The sequence below is a fragment of the Papio anubis genome, chromosome 16, assembly GCF_008728515.1.
Source record: "Papio anubis isolate 15944 chromosome 16, Panubis1.0, whole genome shotgun sequence".
Classification (NCBI taxonomy): Eukaryota; Metazoa; Chordata; class Mammalia; order Primates; family Cercopithecidae; genus Papio; species Papio anubis.
In genome coordinates this window covers 56,587,245-56,609,890 of record NC_044991.1, presented here as the reverse complement: position 1 = coordinate 56,609,890, position 22,646 = coordinate 56,587,245, and the positions used below count along the sequence as shown (strand labels likewise).

The following is a 22,646-nucleotide window of genomic DNA, read 5'->3' as shown; positions in this document are numbered from 1 at the left end:
GGTCTCAGATTCCTGGACTGGGCCACATGACCTCTGAGGGGATAACAGAGGACTCCACGCAGGAACGGGTTGGCCAGTCACGTTGCCCAACATGTGCGATGACAGTATAAACACCAGGGTGACTTGTCCAGGTCACTGGGCTTATTAGGGGCAGAGTGAGACCCGGAAAGCAAGTCTCCTGACCCTGTAAAATGCCCTCTGGGATCCAAAGTCTGAGATTCCCAGGTGCAAGTCCTTCTCTGGACCTCGGGCTTCAGTAGCAGTGTCCAACTTTAGAGACTTTGTGCTTGCTGTTCCCCTTTTTGGAGCCTCCCATGACCTTTGGATGTCATTTGGCCTCTCTGTGCCCTCTCACCCCGGCAGTTCTGCAGAGGTCAGCCTTCAAAACGGACCCACGCCTCCCTGGGCCTGCAGGGTTTCACAGAGCTGGGCAGCAGCTTGGGTTACCCCTAGGGTCAGGTCATCACCATTGCCTCATCTCCTTCCACAGCCAGCTTGGAAGGATTCCCCAGCCTTGTGCCAGGAGAGGCTGGCATGGCTGCCAGAGCCCCCTTCCGTGGCACCATAGGCCCTCACAGGGACTGCCCTGGCTCCTGGTGGCCAAGCCACACAGGATAGAACCACCTTTCCTGCTGGAACACAGCCCAGGTGGAATCCCCCTTTCTTTCTCGTGGACCAATCAGATGTGAGTCAGGGACTGTCTCATTAACAATTTTCCTTCCTTCCTCCTCCCCTGTTATGAGGCCAGGAGCAGGCATCGACCTGCATGGCAGGGGAGGAGAGGTGGAGCCAGTTGGAGCAAATGCCCATGATGCCTCTTGCCTGGTAAGGTCACCCAGGAGCCTTGAGCCAGCAGCCGTTCCTTCCTCCATCTCCAAGGGCCTGGCCTTATGCTAGCCCCCGACTCAGGACAGACTTTACACTTAACCTCAAAGCAGTCCCTGCCTCACTTCGGGCCAAGTTCAGACAAGAGGCAATCAGGGACTTAACTGGCTGCCAGAGAAGGGCAGCCGCCTGGTTATTAAATATTAAGTGGCAAGAGCCTGAGAACGTATAATTGCAAATGAGACTCTGAGGCAGATGTTGCCAACAGCTTGGACCGGTGCATGCAGTTGGGACCAACAGGGGATTTCAAGTACCACCAAGCCAGGCTGCTGGCAAGGGCCCCACATTTGCTGGGCACCTGCTGGGTACCAGGCCCTGAACTGGATGCTACAGGTAAAAAGATTAATCAGACATGGCTCCAGCTTCAAGAGGTTCCCTGTCTGGTGAAGAAGTAAGCAAGGGCTCACAACCACAGGTAATCTCGGGTGTAGTGTGGGCCCCAGGGAAGTAGCTAGAAGGGGTTGGAGAATTGAGGCTTTAGAGTGGAAATGAGCTGACTTTGAACCATACGTTCAGTCAGTTAGTCATTTAACAAACATTGGTTCAATACCTAATGTGTGCAAAATGTAGATTCTGGGAAATAAAGTATTAAATAAACCAAACTTTCTCATGGTGCTTACAATTGAGTGAGAGCTTGTATTCCATGGATGAACAAGGGTTTGCACCAAGAAGAAGAGATAAAAAGGAAAGAGAGCCTGTGCAAACATTCAGAAGCATGAAGTCAAGTAGATTCAAGGTGAAAAGGGGAGTTCACTGCGGCTGGACATGTGTGAAAGGGAGGGAGTGAAGGAGGAAGCGAGGGAGGGAGTGAAGGAGGAAGCGAGGGAGGGGATGGCTAGTAGCCAGAGCCTGAAAACCTGCCACATTAAAGAGTGTAGGTGAGTCCTGGAGGATTTCAAAGTACAGTGCAATGCCCTCCCTCAGGGACAGTCCATGGCTCCCGGGGTTCCTGAGATAGGACATAGCCTGTTTTTTTTTGTTGTTTTTTTTTTTTTTTTTTTTTGAGACAAAGTCCCGCTCTTGTCCCCCAGGCTGGAGTGCAATGGCGTGATCTCGGCTCACTGCCTCTCGGGTTCAAGCGATTCTCCTGCCTCAGCCTCCCAAGTAGCTGGGATTACAGGATTACGGGTGCCTGCCACCGAACCCGGCTAAATTTTGTATTTTTGGTAGAGACGGAGTTTCACCATGTTGGTCAGGCTGGTCTTGAACTCCTGACCTCAGGTGATCCGCCTGCTTCGGCCTCCCAAAGTGCTGGGATTACAGGCATGAGCCACCGTGCCCGACTGGACATAGTCTACTCTTTTAAGCAGTAAGAGGAAGCAATAAGAGGAAGGAGACACCCCACTGAATATCCTGGGGCATGCATGTGGCTGCCTGGTTAGCCACCCACCCCCACCCCAGGCTGGGTTACTGAACCTCCACCAAGGGAGGATCTCAGGGGAACCGAGCCCCGCCCCTTTACTCTGCCCACACCTGCAGCCTGTGCCAGCTCCTGAACTGCTGAGAACATATCCTGGGAACACAGGTGCCTTTGTCTTTGCCAGGAACTCAGTCCCTGCAGAAGGTGGCGGTGGGGAGAGTAATATGAGACCCCAGACCCTTCAGGCAACAAGTCCTTGTCCAGCAAGGGAGCCAGGGAAGATTCCAGTGCAACACTTCCAAGAATGTCCTCACTGGCTGGACCTCAGTCTCCACTGCCCTGCCCGGAGCCAGGGTGGGGTGGACTGGATGAACTTTCAAGGTCATTTCCTGGCCATGATTCTATACAAAGAGAAGAGGGACAAGAAGAACTGCACGTGCATGTGAAGATGCTAAAATCCCAGGAGGATTAGGGTCCTTGAAGAGGTTCTATGAGTCTAGAGTTGCATTCGGCTGAGATTCTAGTATTCTATAGTTCGAAAATTCCGAGAGTTTAGAATCCTGTGATTCCAAGACTCTTACTTGATTAGGGGAAGGAAGACATCGTAGTCATCACATCCTCTTAATAAAATTCACGCCTCTGGAAAGAACCCCACACCCATAACTCCAAAGCCAAGCAGGCTTGTTTTCCCCCTTTCTGCCTTTAAATTGTCTTTTCACTCTTTGGTGTCTGCTCATCTGCACACCCCCACTCCACAGTCCCTCCTCCAAGCCTGGCAGCCACACATTTGCCATCTGCATATAACCCAGTGATTAGCACAGCAGAGCAGGAGAGGAGGGTGTGGAACCCATGCTGCCTGCCAGTCAGACGGCCTTAAGTCGACCAGGCTGCAGCGAGTCACCCCAGCTCCCTGAAAGGGCTGAGCAGGGAAGGGAAGCACACTCCTGCAGATTCAGACACACACACACACAGAGACACACAAAGGAGGGCCCCAGGCACACAGACACACAAAGAAACAGAGAGAGATGTGCACGCACACACAGACAGTGCAAACAGCACACGCCCACACGTGTGCAGCACTCACACACATGCAAACAAACCAGAGACAGACACCCCACAGTGACATACACCTGGGCACACATGCAGAAACACAGAGAAAGACATGCACAGCGCACGTGGATATTTGCAGTGCAACACATACACACACACTCATATACAGCCACACAGCAGAACACACGATGCATGCATACACACACATATGTACAAACACATGCAAATAAATCCAAACAAATAGATACAGATTCAGAGTTACACAGATCAACACACTTCCAGGGGGGACAACAGCACTGAGTTGTTAACACACCTCCAAATGACAGTTGTCAGAATCACCCTTCTCATCCTCATCTCCCACTCCCTCTCATTCATAGGACATTATTTAGGACCCACTCTGCACACAACCTGGCACTGAGCCCCTGGGAGATCCCAGGGCTCTGACACAGGAGTGTAAGAGGAGGAGCAGTTCAGTCAGTTCCTGGGAACTCAGAGGCAGCTAGAATACAGATAGGCACTGGGCTCAGGAAACTTCCCAGAGCTCTACAAAATAGATTGCCTGGAAAGGTAGTGAGCTCCCCACCACTGGAGGCAATCTAGTGCAACCAAGGGTTTTGGGCATCAGATGGGAGAGTGGGTGCCAGGGGAATTGAAGGCCTTTAAAATCGATTCCAGCCCTGAGAGTCTCTATTTCTATCAATTCCACTGGGCTTCAAAACAGCGATCTTCAAAATTTTTTGTATCATATTCCCTATTAGCAAAAATGTTTTAAACATGTATTCCTCAATGTATGTATATTTGATACTTGTTACAAATTTTTATATATTTCTTTGTTGTGTACTTCATAGAACATACACAAAAATAGAAAAATTTGAAATAATGGATAAAGGTATATAGATCACTACTTTAAAGGACAGGTGAAACTGAAGGGAAAGTGATATAACATTTATTAAGTCCCTCCTGTGTGCCAGACTTTTGTTATATATTATTCCTTTGAATCTTCAAATAGCTCTGTAAAGAAGCTATCATGAAATTTCCATTTTGTAGATGAGAAACTAAATAAGACAAATAAAATCATTTCCCCACAGTCTTGCCACCTGTAGCTGCCACGGCTGGAATCTGGACCCAAGTAAGCTGGCTCCGGAGCCCACTGCCCACGCTGACCACTCCCGTGTCATATAGGAAGCAGGGAGCTGGGGAAAGACCCATTTGGTTTTGGAGGCAACAGGCTGAGTGGAGGGCCTGCACAATTTGTCAAGAGCCCTGAATGACGGCCTTGAAGCCGAGCAACAGGTATGATTCTCAAACCACAGACACAGCTGGGCCAGACGTGGCCATTTCTTTCCTTTAAATCTTCACTGCTCAAAGGGCAGTCCAGGGACCAGCAGCTTCAACCTCGCCGGGAAGTTTACCAGAAATGCAGAATCTTGGCCCCGCTACAAACCTACTAAGTCAGAATCTGCATTTAACACGAATAAAGTTTGAGAAGCCCCAAATTACTTAAATTCATCTGGTCTGTGAATGCATCCCATGGGGGTGACGTGAAGCAAGCCCAACCTTGGTCATTCTTGGGGCTCTCTCCTCTCCAGAGCCTGCTCAGATCCAGGGTCTTAGAGAGTCTCTGGACATTTGAGGTGGCTTCCACAAATCTGTCCACACTGCTTGCCTGCAGCTCCTAGGCTCCTAATCCCACAGTGGCTCCCATCTGGCTCTGAGTAAAAGCTGAAGGTCTCACCTTGGCCTGCACGGCCCAGCAGACTGGGCCCTGCTTCCTCTCTAACCTCATCACCTGCCTCACTCCTGACAAGTTTCCCGTTGCCTGGCTGCCCAGCTGCGCTTGAACTTGTCATCCCAGGGTCTTCGCACTGGCCATTCCTTTCACCTGGTGTTCCTGTGGCTCTCCTTCATACTTTCCTTAGGAAACCACTCCCTGAGTGAGACCTCCATGCATAGAACAGCATCCCCTCCCCCTAACTCACGTGTTTATCTTTCCATCTCCCTCACTAGAATGCGAATGCCTTGAGTGCAGGAACTGTGACTATCTCATTTCCAGCATCCAGCTGAGCCCCTGGCCATAGTAGGTGCTCAATAAATATCTGTTGACTGATGGAGGCTGTGCCCATTGTTCCATGCTGAGGGACCCTCATCTCAGCCACCCTGTGAGGTTGTGGGGTCTTCCATGAGGGCAGAGGCCTTGAGACACAGGTATGGCTACCTGGAGCCACCATGAGGCCTGCCCTGGAGGCCTTGTCCCCTCCCCAATCCAGCTGGGGTGGGGGCAGCACCCCCTGTCAGCCTGACCCCCTCCAGCTTCTCCAATGTGCTTGCCCCCAACCTCTCCCAGTCTTTCCTGGGAATCTCTTTGGTTTTAGACCTCACTAAAGACTAAGGGGCCTTCATTTTTCTGCCTAAATCCCTGCAGCACCTGTTTACTAAGCCCAACTATTTGCTTGAAGCCGAAGAGAAGAAACATAAAGAGGACAAACAGACTAATATTTTCTAACGTGGCCTGTCATGCCTACAGGCCATGAGAGCCCAGGCCACCCATTTCCCTCTCTGCACCTCAGTCTCCTCATCTATTCCCAGAGATTCATAGGGATAGTTACCACCTTTTTTGCTGAAGAGGGAAGGAGACACAGTGAGAAAGAAAACTATAATGGTAGAATTTCAAGTATGAACCAGCCCAGGGTTGTAGGCATTGGGGCAGCAGGGTGTGAGTTGGGAGTAACGAGGGAGACTAAGGGATCTGCTATCAAAAGATCTGGGTTTATGGCCTTGCTGTGCAACTAACCCAGTATGTTGGTCAGGTAGAGCCTCTGTTTCCTCATTTGTACAGCTATGAGGCTCCCATCAGGTACAGACCAAAGGGCTCCGGGAGACTTCCCAATCCACTTCCCTCCTTGCTCCAGCAGCAGCGGCAGCATGAAGGCTGGTGTGGCCAACTGCTACCCAGAGGCCATCGTCCCAATCAGAAGCTGCAGCAGCAGAGAAAGTGGTATGTGTCATTTAGGCTTTCCCTGAGCGCCAAACCAGTTCCTACCCAGGGACAGACACTTCCTCTCTTGGGTACAGGAATGAGGCCAACTAGAGTCTTGGCTTCCCTGCCCAGGAAAGCAGCCGGGAGTTCAACGAGGACACCTGTTCCTTCAGGAAGCCCAGGCCACGCCAGGCCCTCAGGGTGGCAGAGCCTGAGCCCCTGGATCCAGCCACCAGTGCCCTCATGGACAGAGCTGCATCCTGCTTCCTGCTCCTTCTTTCACTCTATCAGTAGTTTTGCATGAGGCCCTGCTCTGTGTGGGCTCAGCTCCAGGTGCTGGGGAACAAAGGCAAAGAGCTCTTATGGAGTTCAAACATCAGTGGGAGAGAGCCATGCAACCAATCAAATGTATAACATTGATATGCTGTCAAGAAATGGAAATGCTATCAAAAAATAAAGTGGAGTAGGGAATAGGAAGTGATGGGACAGTTTTAGCTGAGTGGTCAGGACATGCTTCTCGGCAGAGGTGACATTTGAGCAGAGACCCTAAGGAAGAGTCAGGGGCAAACTAGGCAGGCAGCTAGCTGAGGAAGAGGGTTCTAGGCACAGGGAACAGCCTGTGCAAAGGTCCTGAGGTAGGCACCGGCTGGGCATGTTCAAGGAATATTAAGATGAATTAACTGCAGTGGACTGAGCAAGGGAGAGAGTGTGGGGAGACCAGGTCAGTGAAGCAGGGTATCACAGGGGGCCTTTTGAGCTGCATCGAGAACTTCAGGTTTTACTCCAAGAGAAGGAATGGAAGGCCACTGGGGGGCTTTTATTGAAGAAGCAACAAGGCGTGAAGTCCAGGAAGTAGGGAGCCAGTGAGGAAGTGACTGCACTAATCCAGGTGAGAAATGAAGGTGCTGGGACCAGAGTGTGATGCAGGTGGGAAGGAGTGGTTGGATTCTGGGTTTATTTTGAAGGTAGAGCCAAGAGGATTGGCTGGCAGGGAAGAAAGAGAAAGAGATGAGTCAAGGAGGGCCCCAAGGTATTTTGCCTGAGAAACTGCATGAACAGAACGAGATGGAGTAGGCAACAAACATCATTCTCAGCTGCCATGCATTGGTGCATATTTTCTCTGTCTCTATCTCTGTCTCTCGATCTCCTCTTTATGCATTGATCCTGCCCTTACATATTTTCAGATGAGAAAACTGAGGCTGAGACCCATTTGAGATCACACAGATAGTGAGGGGCAGAGTCTGCAATTGCATGCATATCTCTTAGCCACCGAGCTATACTGTCCCGTCAGAACTGGAGTTAGCGTCATCTGTTCATTCCTTATTTCATCCACCAGATCCTTGTGCGTCTAAGACCTTTCAGCAGGCCCGGTGCTGGGCACCAGAGAAGGACCTGGAAATCATCAAGCCCAGGTCTCTCAGTGATGGCTGAGGCAATCAGCTCTCTGCCCCTGCAACACCACCAGTACAGGGATGCCCACCCAGAGGTTTTGGGGAGGGCTCAGCTCAGCACAGCTGGGCTCGGCTCTGGGTGGAGCCAGGTCCCCAGAGCCTGAGAACAATGTTTAGGGTCTGACAGTGTGGTCCCACCCTTGATGGGCTCCTATGAGCTGCCTGCCTGCTGCGTTGCTCAATTGCTGACTTCCCCAGGAAAGCACTAATTACAGCAAAGCTCCCCTGGGCCCTGGCTTGGCGATCTGTCACAGCCCCTAGGCTTCGGAGCACTGGCTACAGTCTCTACAGCAAGCCAAGCGCTGTCCTGCTCTCTGCCTTCATGCTAAGGGGAAGACAGAAACCAGAGGGATGGACAGACTAACCAACAGGGAAACTGGGGCTGGGCTTACAAAGGAGTCTCACCTTGGCTTGAATGGCAGTCTATTCAGCGGTTCTCAAAGTGTGATCCCTGAATCAGTAGCATCAGTATCACCTGGGACCGTGTTAGAAATGCAAATTTTCAGACCTTACCTAAGACCTACTGAATCAGACACTTCATGGCTGGGGCCCTGGAATCAGTGTTTTAACATTCCCTCCAGGTGCTGTTGGTATCAGCTCACATTGTAGAACCAAAGCTCTGATTCCTGTACAGCTGTGGTTGGAGGGAGGCCTGTGGAGAGGTGATTATGAAGTGGGATGGATTGAAGCACAGGCTCATAGAGACCCACCTTCAAATCCAGGTTGTGCCAATTCCTTGCCCTGAGATTGGATCGTGGGCAGAGCACTTCATTTATTTACTTATTATTTTTACTTTTTTAGATAGGGTCTCGCTCTGTTGCCCAGGCTGGAGTGCAGTGGAGCAATCATAGGTCACTGCAGCCTAGAATTCCTGGGCTCAAGCAATCCTCCCACCTCTGCCTCCCAAAGTGCTGGGATTACAGGTGTAAGCCACCATGCCCAGCTCAGTTTTAAAATTTAATACATATTTATTGACAACCTACTGTTTACTGTTGAAGGGCCTGGGGCTGCAGCTCTGGGACAAAACAATGGCAGTGGCCAACACTTAACCTATATTAACTCATTTAACCCTCACAAGAACCCTTTCAGGTAAGGTCCTATCATTACCCCAAAGGAAGCACAGATCATCAAAATAACTTGCCCTACGGGGCTAGTCTGAGAGACCACTGGAGTGCAAGCCACTAGGATAAACTGACCTGGAGCTAGTTAGGGAGACAGAAAAAATGCAATGGAGACACACAATATTAGCAGGTCGTGATGCATGCTATGAAGATAAAATAAAGTAGGGAAGAGGGTAGGGCATATTGGGCAGGGGTGGGGGTGACTACTTTAACAGGGTGGTCTGGCAAGACCTCTCAAGGAGGTGGCGTGTGAGCAGAGCTGCCTCATTTGTAAAATGAGGAAATGATTAGCTCACCCTCCCAGGTGTGGTATGAATGTCACAGTCTGTAAAGCATAGTAGATGCCGACCAGATGGGAATTGTTTGGAAAACTGAGTTCAAATCCTGACTGGTTTGGCAACCCAGAGAAAGGGGCTGTTGTGAGCCTTGGAGATTATCCTTACTCTGCAAGGGCCAGAGGACACAGCAGGGGCTCAGTAAGGTCACTCCCATCTCCCATCCCCCCACCCCACTTGTTCTTCAGCCTGGTGAGCAGCAAGCAACTCTTGGGGCAGTTGGTTCCCTGGTCCAGGCTGCCCAGGAGTCCACGCTGTTTTTATTTTTATTGTTCTGGCTCCACAGCTGAGACCTCTAACTCCAAATGGCTCTTCTTGCCCAGAAAAATAGGTCGTTGGCAGCTCCAGCCTCCTGGCAGGCCTGCCTGCTGACGCCAGCCCAGGGTTACGGGAAGTGGGGAGCAGAGCACGGGCAGGGCTGGAACCAGGTGAAGTTGGGCTGTGCAGGTGCCAGCGTGCCCCACAGGGTGGCCCTGGTGAAGTCGTGTTCTGTCTCTGGGCATGTTTCCTCACCTCTGGGAACCCCGTGGAGTTGCTGAGGCTTCAGATAACGTATTTCAAAGGGCCTAGAACACACAAAGATGTCATCCACCCCCCTGCAATGGCCAAACTCCAGATAGGCCCTTCCATGCTATCATGGCTGCTTTCACTTCTTTGTCACTATTGACCCCATCATATCAGAGTTTGTTATCCCCATTTCACAGATGAAAAGACTGAGGCTCAACATTTTGTTTTGCCCAAGTTGCATAAGTCAAATCGGCACAATCTTGGCTTCCAAGCCCCTGATCCTCTCCTCCTCATGCCCATTTGTCTTCTTCCCTTGACAACAGGGAAGGAATGTGATCTGACTTCTGTGCAAGGATTCCTCAGGCTGCTGAGTCGAGGAATCGACAGAAGGCACAAGGTGGAAATAGGGCGCCCAGGTGAGAGCGGTGGAGGCTCAGACGAGGGCGGAAGCAGCGGAGGTGCTGAGAAGTGGTTTGGCTCTGGTTGTGATGAGAAGGCCCAGCAGGCAGGATTTGCTGACAGATTGTGCCCTCTAGGAGTAAGAGGAAGAGTCAAACAGAAAATGCAGGGATGCAACCACCCCTGGCTTCCCATCTCACCCCCTCGGTGAGACCTTCCTTGATCCCTTTTCAAAATTGCAATCTATCCCTCTCATCAGCGCTCTTGGGCCGCTTCCCTGGCTAATTCCCCCACCCCGTAGCACCCATCCCATCCCATCTAGTTTCCTCCCACTAGAATGTCAGCTCCTTGAGGGCAGGGATTTTTATCTGTTTTCCAACTGTTGCATTCCCAGTGCCTGGCACCCAGCAGATGCTTAATAAACATTGTTGAGTGCATGAATGAATATGTGTGAAGGCAGTTAGATTTTAAAGTAGGGCAGCCCAGACCTCTTGCTGTGGCAGTGGCTGATTCACGTCAATTATCTGCCATAATCTCTCTGTGTGGCCTCAGACAAGTTGCCCCTCACCTCAGTTTACCCATGGCCCGTGGGTCTCAGTGGCTTCTCAGCCTTGAGATTGGCCAAGGATGATTTTTATGTGGACAGAGAACAAGGGTCAGGGCCCCCTCCTGAGGGAGAGGTGAGGGAAGCCCTGCTGAGCGCCTTTGCCAAAGGTACTATATATAAATAGCAGGTGGTTCAATTATTATCCTTCCCTAATCCCCAGTTTCCTAATCCCTGGGCAGGTTTGTGAGTGTGTGTGTGTCTTGGGGAACTGAACAGCAGAGCCTTCTGGAAGTCCAGGGCAGGAGGCTGCCTCTTCTCTGACTTCATCAGCAGCCTCGATCTCCACTCCCACCCCAGATAGAGTCTGGTGACAGCCAGGAGCCTCCCTGGTCACCTTCATGGTCTAGACCAGATGTGGCCTGAAGAGATGGAGACCTTCCCTGCCCCCACATCAGATACCAGGATAATCCCAGAACAATATCCTTTCTCATTGGTGCCCAATTCCACGCTCCTCTCTCCAGTCCACCCTACGCTTGGAGAGTGGCCTTTTAGACACATAAATCAGACATGGCCCTCCCATGCTGAAAACCCTCTAGGGGTCTCCCAACTGCAGAATAAATGCAGGCTCTTTACCCAGGTCTTGGAGACCGTCCCACGCTCCCCACTCCTGCATGCTGTGCTCTCTCTCCTCCAGCCTAGCCGCCAGGGGCCTTCCCCTCCTTGTGCTGGGCCCTCTTCCTGGAACATCTTTCTCCCCAAATCTTCCCCTTGTTGATCCTACTTGTGATTCAGCAACCCATGTCTCAGGGAGGTCCTACTGGCCCCCTTATCAAAATACGCTCACCCCTCTCCTTCTCTAAGTTCAGTCTTCCGTTCTTCATTAATTATTTCTACTTGTCCACTTATCTGTCTCCCCTACTAGAATATAAATTCCTCATGGACAGGGACCTCGTGCTCTCCCACACCCAAAGAAATGAAAATTCCCTTGCACTTCAAATGCTGCCCAAAACCCTGTGGGTTCTCAAGGACTGCTGTCAAACACTTCACTTATTTATCAAATGCTTATGCTGCACTTGGTATATGCTAGGCTCTTTTTAACATGTCTTACAAATATTAACTCATCTAATCCTCACAATTGAGACTCACGCTGGCCTCATTTCAGATGAAGAAGCTGAGGCACAGAAGAGGTAAGGTACTTTCCAGTCTACCCAGCTCATAACAGTAGCCAGGGGATTTGAACCCAGGGAGTTCAGCCCATGTTCTCAAGTGTGGCACCCTCCCTGCCCCCCTGCACAACAGCAGGACCAGGCATTTAACCAGGAGGCTTGGGGCAGGAGGGGAGGTGGTGGTGCTACTTTGCATAGGTCTTTAACCTGGGAATCAGGAATTCAAATCTTGTTGCTACCCCAAGCTTTGCTGTGTGGCCTTAAGCAAACCTATTCCCTCTCTGGGCCTCAACTTTCTGTCCATTTACAGGGCTGGGCCTTCTCTCACCTTGTGTTATTCCTATCCTCTTAACTGCCACTGTGTGAAGCAAAATTCTCTCCCATCAGCAGCGGGTCTTGAACTTGTGTTCCTCCCACAATGCGGAGCCTTCTTCTGCCAGGTGACCAGGACACTGACACTCCCCGTCACTGACCTGGCTGCTACAGGAACGGCGTTCCCTCCAGGAAAACCGAGATTCTGTCCTCTCCAACTCCAAGCCTCTGGCCCCGGCTCCCACCCCTCATCTTCTTCCGGGCCTGTCCTTCTCCTGGAACCCATGCCTTCAGGGCCCCGCTCTCCCACACACGCCCCCTCCTGGGCCTCCCCACCCCCTCAATCTGCCCTCCACCACCGAGACACCTGGCCAGGGGGCTCCCACCTCCCTGGGAAGGCCCCGGCCCTTCCCCTCTGGTTCCCCGCCACAGCCCCCTTCTCGCTCCCTCTCCTCCCCGCGCCTCTTTTCCAGGCGGCACCGAAGTCCTTCCTACACACACGCTATTTTTGTACCATCACTCTCTTCTTCCTCTCCCCTTCCCCCTGCGTTCACTTACTTCCTTCTTTTCCTTCACCTCGGCCCGGCTCTGAAAGGATCGGGCCCCTCCGGCCCGCACCCATCCCCAAGAGGGGCCTTCAGCTTTGGGGCTCAGAGGCACGACCTCTTGGGGAGGGTTAAAGGCAGACACCCCCCGACCCCCGCGCCTCCACTCCCCGACTCCTTCGCCGCCTCCAGCCTCTCGCCAGTGGGAAGCGGGGAGTAGACGCGCGGCCAGAATCCGGAGGCGAGGGGAGGTCGGCCGCAACTTCCCCAGTCCACCTTAAGAGGACGATGTAGCCAGCTCGCGGCGCTGACCTTAGAAAAACAAGTTTGCGCAAAGTGGAGCAGGGACCCGGCCTCTGGGTAGCCCCGGCGGCGCTTCTAGTGCCTTCCAGCCCTAGCGGGCGGCGCAGGTCCGAGCCTGGCAGGGACGGGGAGGGGCAGAGCGGGACGGGTCGGGGCTGGGGACGAACCGCGCGGGCTTCTGAACTGGCACATTGTCGGAGCCGGAGGCTCGTCTAGTCCCGAGCCCGAGCGGGCTGCGGCGGCTCGCGGGGCCGCCTTCACTGGCAGCAGCCGGGGGCCCGCGCGGGGGTGCCGGGGCCCGGGCGCCGGCGCGGGGGGCGACGCTGCCCTCCCCGGCCGGGCGCGCTGCTCGCAGCCCTCGCTCCCTCCCCCGGGGCGCGCTGCTGGCTGGCGCGCAGGCGGGCGCTCGCTCGCCGAGAAGGTGCCGGCGGAACCGGAGCCCCGAAGCCTCCCCGGGCGGCGGGAAGACCGGAGGAGGGGGGAAGGGAAGGAGGGAGGGGGCCGGGCTGCCGGGAGGGCGGGGGCAGCGGCCGGGACTGCGGGCCGGGAGCGAGCTCAGCCGCCCGCGCCGTGTGGAGCCCGGGCGGGGCAGGTGGGCAGCGGCGGGGGCGGCTCCGCGCGGCCGGGCTCGGCCGTGCTGCCCCTCGCCCCTGCTCGCGCGGTCCTCTCTCCCGCGCTGTCTGTCTCGATCTGCGCGCCGCCTCGCTCACTCCTCGCTCGCTCGCTCTCCCCCTCTTTCTCCCCCTCTCGCCTCTCTGTGTCTCTGGCTCTCTGCCTGGCTCCCTTGGGTCTGTTTCTCTCTCCTGCCGCCTCTCTCTGGCCGCCCCTGGCTTTATTTCTCGCGCGCTTGGGGTCTCTCCCCGTCTCCGTCTCTCGATTTCTCCTGGGGGGCGGGGAGGGGGGTCTCCAAAAACCGCGGCGGCGACGGCGGCTCCTGAGCCGCTCCAGGCGCCCGTTCCGGAGTCGGGGGGAGGCCCAGCCGGGAGGGGGGAAGGGGGGGAGTCTTAGTCATTTCCCCGCTCCAGCCTGCTCCCGCCCGAGCGCGCACTCACGGCCGCTCTCCCTCCTCGCTCCGCAGCCGCGGCCCATGGAGCCCGCCGGCCCGGCCCCCGGCCGCCTCGGGCCGCTGCTCTGCCTGCTGCTCACCGCGTCCTGCGCCTGGTCAGGTAAGCACCCCCCGCTCCCCACCGCTGCCCTCCCCAAACTGCGGGCTCAGGCCTCTCAGACTAGCACTGGGACCCATTCGGCTAATGCTGAGCAGTAATAGGGAGAGAGACGCCTGTAACCAGCGTTATAGATGCGGAAACTGAGGCCCAGAGAGGGCCAGCGACATGTCCAAGGTCACACAGCCAAGGGTAGAATCCAAGTCTCTTCTCTGAGAGTTTGTCTCTGTGGACTCTGACTGTGTGCACTGTGCTGGGCACTGAGACAAAAGAGCTGAGTTGCTTCACTCAGCCCCTGCCCAGTCCAATGGGGAAGGCTGACTGACAGTGGCTTTCAGAGTAGGGCGGTCCTCCTTCCCCAGAATCTCTCCCCATGGACATACGGCTTTCCACGTTTGACTTCAGGGTGTGAGGGGAGGAGGTGAGGGCAGAGGTTCCCCCAATGCTGCCTGGAATGGAACAGAGACAAGCTGTTGCAATTAGGGAAGAGTGAGCCCTCCCTCTGGTGCGCCAAGTAAACCAGTGTTAGTGTGTGCCTGGGAGAGAGGGAACCGGGCGGCCACGGTAACCCCACAGCGAGCTGCTGCAAGCAACAGATCCTTATGTAAAAGCACAGTGAATTGTCCCTGTGGTTGCCAAAGCCTCTCCCTGGTGGTCTTGCTCCTCGAGGCGCTCCCAGCTCCCACTTCCTCCTGCCTTCCCCGAGCTTCCAGGCAGCTCCCTGCAGTTCAGGTGCTCCGCAGGGATGTTACCTGTGGCTCTGAGCATGTCTTTCTGTTGGCCTACATCAAACACCTGGCTGTCGCCGGCAGGCGGGCTCTGAAGGCTACTGTGTATGTTCACCAAAGGGTGAGGTCACCATTCAGGAGTCCTTCTTCTTAAATGGGTTTTGCAAAACCATGGGTCTCCTGGGAGGGCACTGGGTTGGGGGCGGGGCGGGGGGCAAAGAAATGGCGTTAAGGGAGTTGGGAGGGAGAGAAGAATGGGGATCCTGTTTTTTGTCCTCTTGAAGCTATGTTGTAGGCAGAGGGGTCTCTCTGTACCTCCCACCCTTGAGGAGGGAAGTAAAGATGAGCTCAGTGTCCAACACCCCCTTTTGCATTTGCCTAGAGATGGTAACCATCTGATAGCAGGGAGAAAGGGAGAACTAGCAAAGAGTGGGTGGAAGAAGAAGTGGGGGGTGGACAGCTGCTTCTCCCTGCCCTGCAGTTTCCCCTGAAACCCAGGAATTCACATAGGTATCACCCCACCCCACTCCCCCCCAACCCCACCCCCAGTTGTTTTCAGTTATAGTTGGGTCCTTGCTGGGTGGAAGGGAGCACTGATACAGTTCACGTCTCTCCAGTGAGTGGCATCTCCTATCTGCTCCTTCCTGTCTGAGCCGGCCATTTGTACCCTGCAAAAGTCTGAGTTCCTGCCCTGCCATCCTTCCTGGCCTGGAAATGCACAAGTGTCAATCGCAAGTGCTTAATTTTCCTGAAGAAGGGAATTGGGCCCGAGTTAATTTCTAAATGTCTATTCCAGACCCTTCTCCGACCAGGAGCCTGTGGTTCAGTCCCTGGCAAATGAGCAGTGACGCTGATTAGCAAGTGTTCAGATAGGCAGCCTGCCTTTCCTGGGGCACTGGCTGGAGACACCAACACCTTTCTTGTGAGCACATCTCCCCCTTTTGCCTATAAAAACAATCTATAAAATGGTAAAGATTGGGCCATAAAACTTCCGTTCCAATCCATTCAGCATCAATAGCCTGAAAAAGTGGGAGCAGCAGAGGGGCCAAGATTAACTTTGAAATAAATAAATCTTAGGAGGTAAGAATGAATTTCTTGGTCGAGGGTGGTGGGGAAGGGATGGGGTGCGACCATCATAGCTCAAGCCTCCCAGCATCCTTCAGTCTCTGTTCTTCCGGGTCCTGGTCACACCATGGGCCTGGGTAGGGAAGTCACCTGGTTTGGCTGAAGGATGGGGCCTCAGGCCCCTCCTCCTGTTGCTCCAGACATGGAATTTACAACAAAGAAGTAGACAGGATATGAGGGTAGGAAGGTACAAGGAGGCAGTTGTCCAATTTTCTAAGAAAATGGATTTGTTGGAGTGAGAAGCTGAAATGCCAGGTTTAGGAAGGCGGCTTTGGATTGAATGACTACTAGTGTCTCAGGCAGAACTGTCAGCCTGGGAGGTGTCACATGATTGCTGTGTCTTCACATGATCACTGTTTTGGGGGGGTGGGGCCAATCATGTGAATTATCTTGGTTGGGGGAGGCAAGGGAAGAAGTTTCTAAAGATTGCTTTTAGCACAAATGCTGCCAAAGGGAAATTCTAAAAAGATCCCAGTGAAGTCACCAACCTATGTTTTTGGACCCAATGTGAGGCCTGTTTCCTAAAACAACTGCACTGAGGGAGATTCTGAGGCTGGGAGAAGGGCAAGGGACTGGGGCCTGGGGACACCTGGCACCTGATTTTGTGTCAGCAGGGCCTGACGCTGAACCCACAGGATGCCTGCTTGGCCCTAGCGAGGCCCTGAGACCTCTAAGTCACTCCCCAGGCCGACCTCAGATAAACTCCCATTCATTTCTTCTCTCTGGCCTGGAGGAGGCCAAGCCAAGTTGCAGTTCAGGATCTGGGGAGAAGCAGAGCCCCCCAGTGAACCTCTGACTCTTTGGTAGAGGGTGACACTCGGGGACTCCTCTGTACTTTCCTAAATGGTAAAGTTAATCTCACTTCCTCTTTCATAAGAAGAGACAACAGGGCGGGAGTGCTTTGGCTTGACACGCTCAGGCCGTTGGAAGCTCCTTTAAAGCTATAGTTTTGTCTGAGTACTTTCTGGCCTTTACCAACCCCTCGGGAACTCACCGTAATTCATGTCTGTACTTGCAGTCATGCAGCACCTATGAAGTGCTGGTGTGAACCATGTGTTGAGAGAAGGGAGGGGAACCAACGTTCATTAAACAGTTAACGGCATTCCAAGCTAGATGCTGCACCTGCATCATCTCATCCACAAAACATGAATTGGCTCTTATCCCCATTTTGCAGATGCGGAAAATTGAGTCCCAAACTGGGGAAGTAACTTACAAGTGATAGAGAGGAGCCAGGATTTTGGATACTGGCTTTCCTGCTGGGTGGCTTCTAAGGAATAAGTTCAGTGACTTAATCAGGATGATTTAGTCCAAGCTGGAGAGGGAGTGAGAGAGGCCCCTCTCTGGGCTTGGGCGGAGGACTGTGGAAGAGTTCTTTCTCTGGGCAGAGGTTTCGATGAAGTCACAAGCATTTCTCTGAAAGCCTGCTGAGGGTGGAAATACTGACAGTCCCTTGGTCCTCACCAGTAACAACACATGAGGGGTGATGTGGCTCCCGTAAGCGCCCCCCATCTGGGCTGCTGAGCTCTGGAGCCCCCAGAGCTGGAATATTCCTCCTTGCATCTTCCTGGTGCCCTTTGCGACAGATGGAGAGGGGGTGTGCGAGAGGAAGGGAGTCTAAAAGTGTTGTACGGATCCCACACGCGCTCGCTTGCTGCTTCCAATGGCTCCGTGCGACAGGTTATTTTCTTATTTGTAGTCTTGGACTGACGGAAGGTTTCCCCCCTCTCTCTCTCTTTTTAAATGTGCTCAGATTTCTGGCCTGTCAACACAACTCAGATCATGTCACTCCCCAGCTCAAAACTGTTGAGTGGGTCCAAGTTTTCTTAAAAAAAACCACAAAGCTGCCGTGAGGCCTGGGCTTCCTCCCTGCCAGGCCTGATTTCCAGCCACATGTGTTCCAGCAAGCTGACCTGTTGAGATGCTGCAGGATAACAAGGCTTCCTCCCTGCAGACCGGAGCTTTGCTGGCTACTCAGCCATGCGAGCACCCCGAAGACCCTGAGAAGCCCTGCATTGTAGAATCTCGAGCTGGGTCACATTTACTCCAGTGTTCCCTGAACATACGAACAAGAGGCATTTGATTTGTAGAACGGCCATTAGCATGCGGCCTCACTCCGTTTGGTAAATGCTTTTGTACGGATCCATGCCCTCAGCTGAACTCTCAGCTCTGGGCCTCGGCCCGTGCTGTTCCTGCCATCAGAAATGCCCTTCCTGTACCTCCTTGTCTTCCTATGTCCGAATCCTACTCATCCTTAGAGGTTCAACTTAATGTGCCTCCTGCGGGGAGGTCAGAGGAGCCTCTCCTCGCAGACACAAAACCTAGTGTAGTGCTAAGACAGTACTAAGACCCCTGGGTATTGATCTGAACCCTGCTACTGACTTGGACAATTTGCAGAAATCTGTGTTTTATTTTGCTCATCTGTAAAAGAGGAATGGTATTAGCCACTCTATTGCAAGGATTAAGTTAATTAATGCATGTATAATGCTGGAAGCCATGCCTTGTATGTAGTAAGCACTCAGTACATATTAACCAGTGTTGTAATTAGCATGGCTTTATTCTGTTTTGATTCCTCATTTATAACATTGGGATGGATTTTCATGAAGCATCTAGCACAGTTGCTTACACATAGAGGGTACTTAAAAAACAGCAAAGGCTGTTCTGTGCACAAATGTCCTTCAGCTTGATATCTTCTTTGTAGCTTTTTCTTTTTTTTGGACGGAGTTTTGCTGTTGTTGCCCAGGCTGGGGTGCAATGGTGCAATCTCAGCTCAACCACAACCTCTGCCTCCCGGGTTCAAGCGATTCTCCTGCCTCAGCCTCCCGAGTAGCTGGGATTACAGGGATGCACCACCACGCCTGGCTAATTTTGTATTTTTAGTAGAGATGAGGTTTCTTCATGTTGGTCAGGCTGGTCTCGAACTCCCGACCCCAGGTGATCTGCCTCCCAAAGTGCTGGGATTACAGGCGTGAGCCACCGCGCTGCCCAGCTTTTATGCTGTTGGGGGATGGACAAGTTGAGTAGAAACCCAGGCTAGAGTGATTTAATTGCCTGTTACTAGGGACTGAGCGCTGTGGGCACAGCCTGCCTCTAGGTGTCTCTGTCTGGATCCACAGGTCTGCAGTTGTGGATTCCCGTACCTGCAAAGCCCTAGGGGGCCTGAGAGAGCCCTCTGTGCTTTCATCCAGTGCCTTACTGTGCGGCCAAAAGAACAGAGAGAAAAAAACTGGCTGGGCCCACGCAGGAGATCCATGGCAAGGCCCGGCTGGAATGCCAAGCCTCCTGTGGTCCAGGCCAAGGCTTTTAAAAACTGGGCTGTGCTGGAACTTTCCACTGTTTCAGCCAGAAATCTGACAGGATCCCGAATTCCGTGGGAAAACGCTACAGTAATACTTATAGGAACCATCTGGGTTCTCTGCTTCCTGGGCTCAGCACTTGGTGTGTACGACCCTGGTGGTGCTCACAGCCAGCTGGTGATACGCATCGGTATCTTCGGACCCATTCGATCGGCGAGGAAACTGAGGCTCTGAACGGTGAAGCAGCTTGCCCAAGGCCACACAGTAAGCACCAGATTTGGATAACCACCGTCATCCTCATCACAGAGCCTATGTGGTTAACTGTTGTGCCATTCCTTAGCTGTCACTGAGGCTTTCTTGACAGGTAGGGAAACTGAGGCCCAGGTGTGATGGCACCTTGCTCCCTTAGTGCTCCTCTCGTTTTGTTTTTGTTTTGTTTTTTTGGTTTGTTTGTTTTTTGTCTTTTGTTTTTTTTTTCTGAGATGGAGTCACTTCGTCGCCCAGGCTGGAGTGCAGTGGTGCAATCTAGGCTCACTACAGCCTCTGCCTCCTGGGTCCAAGCAATTCTCCTATCTCAGCCTCCCCAGGAGCTAGGACTACAGACACACACCACCACGCCCGGCTAATTTTTGTATTTTTAGTAGAGACTGGGTTTCACCATATTGGTCAGGCTGGTCTCGAACTCCTGACCTCAAGTGATCCACCCGCCTCGGCCTCCCAAACTGCTGCGATTACAGGCATGAGCCACCGCACCCGGCCTCCTCTCATATTTCTATCAGTGCACCTTCCTATGAGGTGGGGGCAGTGTGTGTCCCCAAGGTGTGTCGCTGTCACGGTACTAGAGAAGGAAGCATCTATTTTCACAGCTGAATCTGCTTTCCTGTTAACTTTGGGTGTTCCTGGGGTGGATATTCTGATGAAGCCCTCCATGAGATAGATTTTCCCTGCCAGGTGTCTTGCCAGGCCCTCGGTCCAGAGAGATGCAAAACAGCTGAGGTGGAAGTCGGAAACGCTGCAGAATTGGTTCTTTGTGTCTGTAAGATTTCCTGGCACATTCATTCGGGGGCGCAGGGTGTTAGATGGCTGCAGATTAGCGCCAAGAGCCCAAGGAGATCAGGTGCTTGGATCAGGAGGGAGATTGGAAGCTGGGAGTGAGCGATGGGCCTCCTAGCCAGGAGGGACGGCTGGAGCAGGTGGGCGGTGATACCAGCGCCGTTTCTACAGTTCCATTCTTTAGGCCGACCATCGGTGTTCTCCAGAAATGGAAGCCCGTGGTGGAAGGAAATACTCGGTACACGATGTGCTCGGCACAGGCTGAGCCTTGAACATGTGTTAGCTCTTCCTTATCTTTTTATTTTGGAAAATTTCAAACATATGCAAAATGAGAAGGAATGATGTAATGAGCCTCAGCTTTGACACTGATCAACTCTCTACCATGCTTGTCCCCTGCCCCTATTTTTGCTGGGGAGAGGAGAATCGGGGAGTATCATAAAGCGAGTGCTAGACATGGGGTGTCATTTCACCCACCCATACTCTCTCCACATCCCTTCCTGTGAGCTGTTGTCTGACCCTCACCACGAGCCAAACAGTATGGTCCTTCATCCCCACTTTACAGATAAGGAAACTGAGGCTTCCCAAGGCCAAGTGGGGCTCATCCTTAGGCCACACAGCCAGTGAGAGGTAAAGCCAGGCTCCACTCCTCACTTTACCCTTAACCACTTTGCAGTCATTATTAGGGTCATTTTAATTGTAAATATTCATTCAACAAATATTTTTGAGCATCTACTATGTGCCGGGGGGGCTCTAGGTGCTTGGAGGATACAAATGTGAACAAGACAGACAAAAACACCTGCTCTTGTGCAGCGGACATTCTAGTGAGGAAGAAAAAAACACACCCAGGTAAACAAATGATGCCAGGTAGCTGGGGAGAAAAGCAGGAGGAGGGAAGGGAGAAGGTTAGGACAGAGAGAGGGCTGCTCTAAAGAGCACAGGCCTCAAGAAAATGGAGAAGTAAGGCCAGGCACGGTGGCTCACACCTATAATCCCAGCACTTTGGGAGGCTGAGCTGGGCAGATCACCTGAGGTCAGGAGTTTGAGACCAGCCAGGCCAACATGGTGAAACCCCATCTCCACTAAAAATACAAAAATTAGCCGGGCATGGTGGCGTGTGCCTGTAATCCCAGCTACTCTGGAGGCTACGACAGGTCAATCGCTTGACCCCAGGAGGCAGAGGTTGCAGTGAGCCAAGATTGCACTCCAGCCTGGGTGACAGAGCAAGACTCTGTCTAAAAAAGAAAAGAAAAGAAAAGAAAATGGAGGAGTAGCCAGTAGCCACGGGGATAGCAGGAAAAGAGCCCGCCATGTGGGAGGAATGGCAGGTGCAAAGGCCCTGAGGCAGGAATGAGCTTGTATGTTCCAGGAATTGCAAAGAGGCCAGTGGGGCTGGAGTGAAAGGAGAAGAGGTGGGGGAATGAGCAGGGGTCAGGGCCAAACCAGCAGGATGTGGCTCATTGAGCACCTGACATGGAGCATGTCTGGCTTGTGACAGGATCATTATGCATTCTCTCATTTAATTCTCACCACAGTTCTGTAAGATAGGAAATACCATTAACCCATTGGACAGATGAAGAAACTGAGACTCAGAGAGGTAAAGTGACTTGTCCAAGGTCACACAGCTTTTATGTGCAGAGCTAGGATTTAGGCCCCTGAATGCTGCAGCATCCCCATTGGCTGCTTTCCACGGCCACCCTTACACCCTTCAGGCTCTTCACCCATAGCAGCTGGAGTGAATCAAGTCATCTTTGGTTCTGCTGAAACCTTTTTCGGTGGTTCCCACCACCCTTAGTAGAAAATCAAAGTCCTTACCGCATGGCATTTCTGGACCATTGTCTGTCTCTTCATCCTTACCTCTTACCACTCTCCTTCCTCCCTGGGCTTCAGCCTTGGCAGCCTCCTTTCTGGCCCTTCACCAGGTTCTTTCCCACCCCAGGACCTTTGCACCGGTTGTCTCTTCTACAGGAACATCTTCCCTGGTCTTCGCTTCCTTTGGGTCTCAGGTGCCACCTCCCTTCCTCGGATGCTTTCCCAACCATCCCATTCCAAAAGAGGTTCTCACTTGTGATTTTCTATCACTGGGCCAAATCTGCCTGTTGCCTAGCGCTCCAAGCCATTTCTATATTAATTCGTTACATTATTTCAGCCCTGTCTCCCCCACTAGGATATAAGTTGCATGAGAGATGGGCTGTGTCTCTTACTCACCGTTGGGCCTCCCAGGACCTCAGTACCGGGCCTGACACAGAGTAGGTGGGTTAAAAGATACTGATTGAATGAAAGAACAAGGTGGGTACTAAAAGCCCCCTTTTAAAGAGCAGGCTTGGAG

General features: G+C 52.7%; 1 protein-coding gene and 1 long non-coding RNA gene across 6 annotated transcripts in view; one reads left to right on the top strand and one right to left on the bottom strand.

Annotated features, from left to right (window-relative positions):
- Positions 1 to 8,671: 8,671 nt before the first annotated feature.
- On the bottom strand, positions 8,672 to 12,443 carry LOC108580638. Its single transcript, XR_001891981.3, has 2 exons — positions 12,127 to 12,443; positions 8,672 to 10,218 (listed from the first exon to the last, which is right to left on the bottom strand). It is a non-coding gene; the product is annotated as an uncharacterized LOC108580638 (long non-coding RNA).
- Positions 12,444 to 12,659: 216 nt separating this feature from the next.
- SIRPA (signal regulatory protein alpha) overlaps positions 12,660 to 22,646 on the top strand; it is a 46,255-nt gene continuing 36,268 nt past the window's right edge. The window contains exons 1-2 of one of the 5 annotated variants that reach the window (XM_003904962.4): positions 12,660 to 13,065; positions 14,037 to 14,124. In XM_003904962.4, coding sequence (XP_003905011.2) covers positions 14,046 to 14,124 — 79 coding nt within the window. In that variant the 5' untranslated portion in view covers positions 12,660 to 13,065; positions 14,037 to 14,045. Of the gene's footprint in view, positions 13,066 to 13,120; positions 13,380 to 13,489; positions 14,125 to 22,646 lie in introns of those variants that run through there. The other 4 variants (XM_009216444.3, XM_031656625.1, XM_031656624.1 and 1 more) reach the window with 4 other exon arrangements.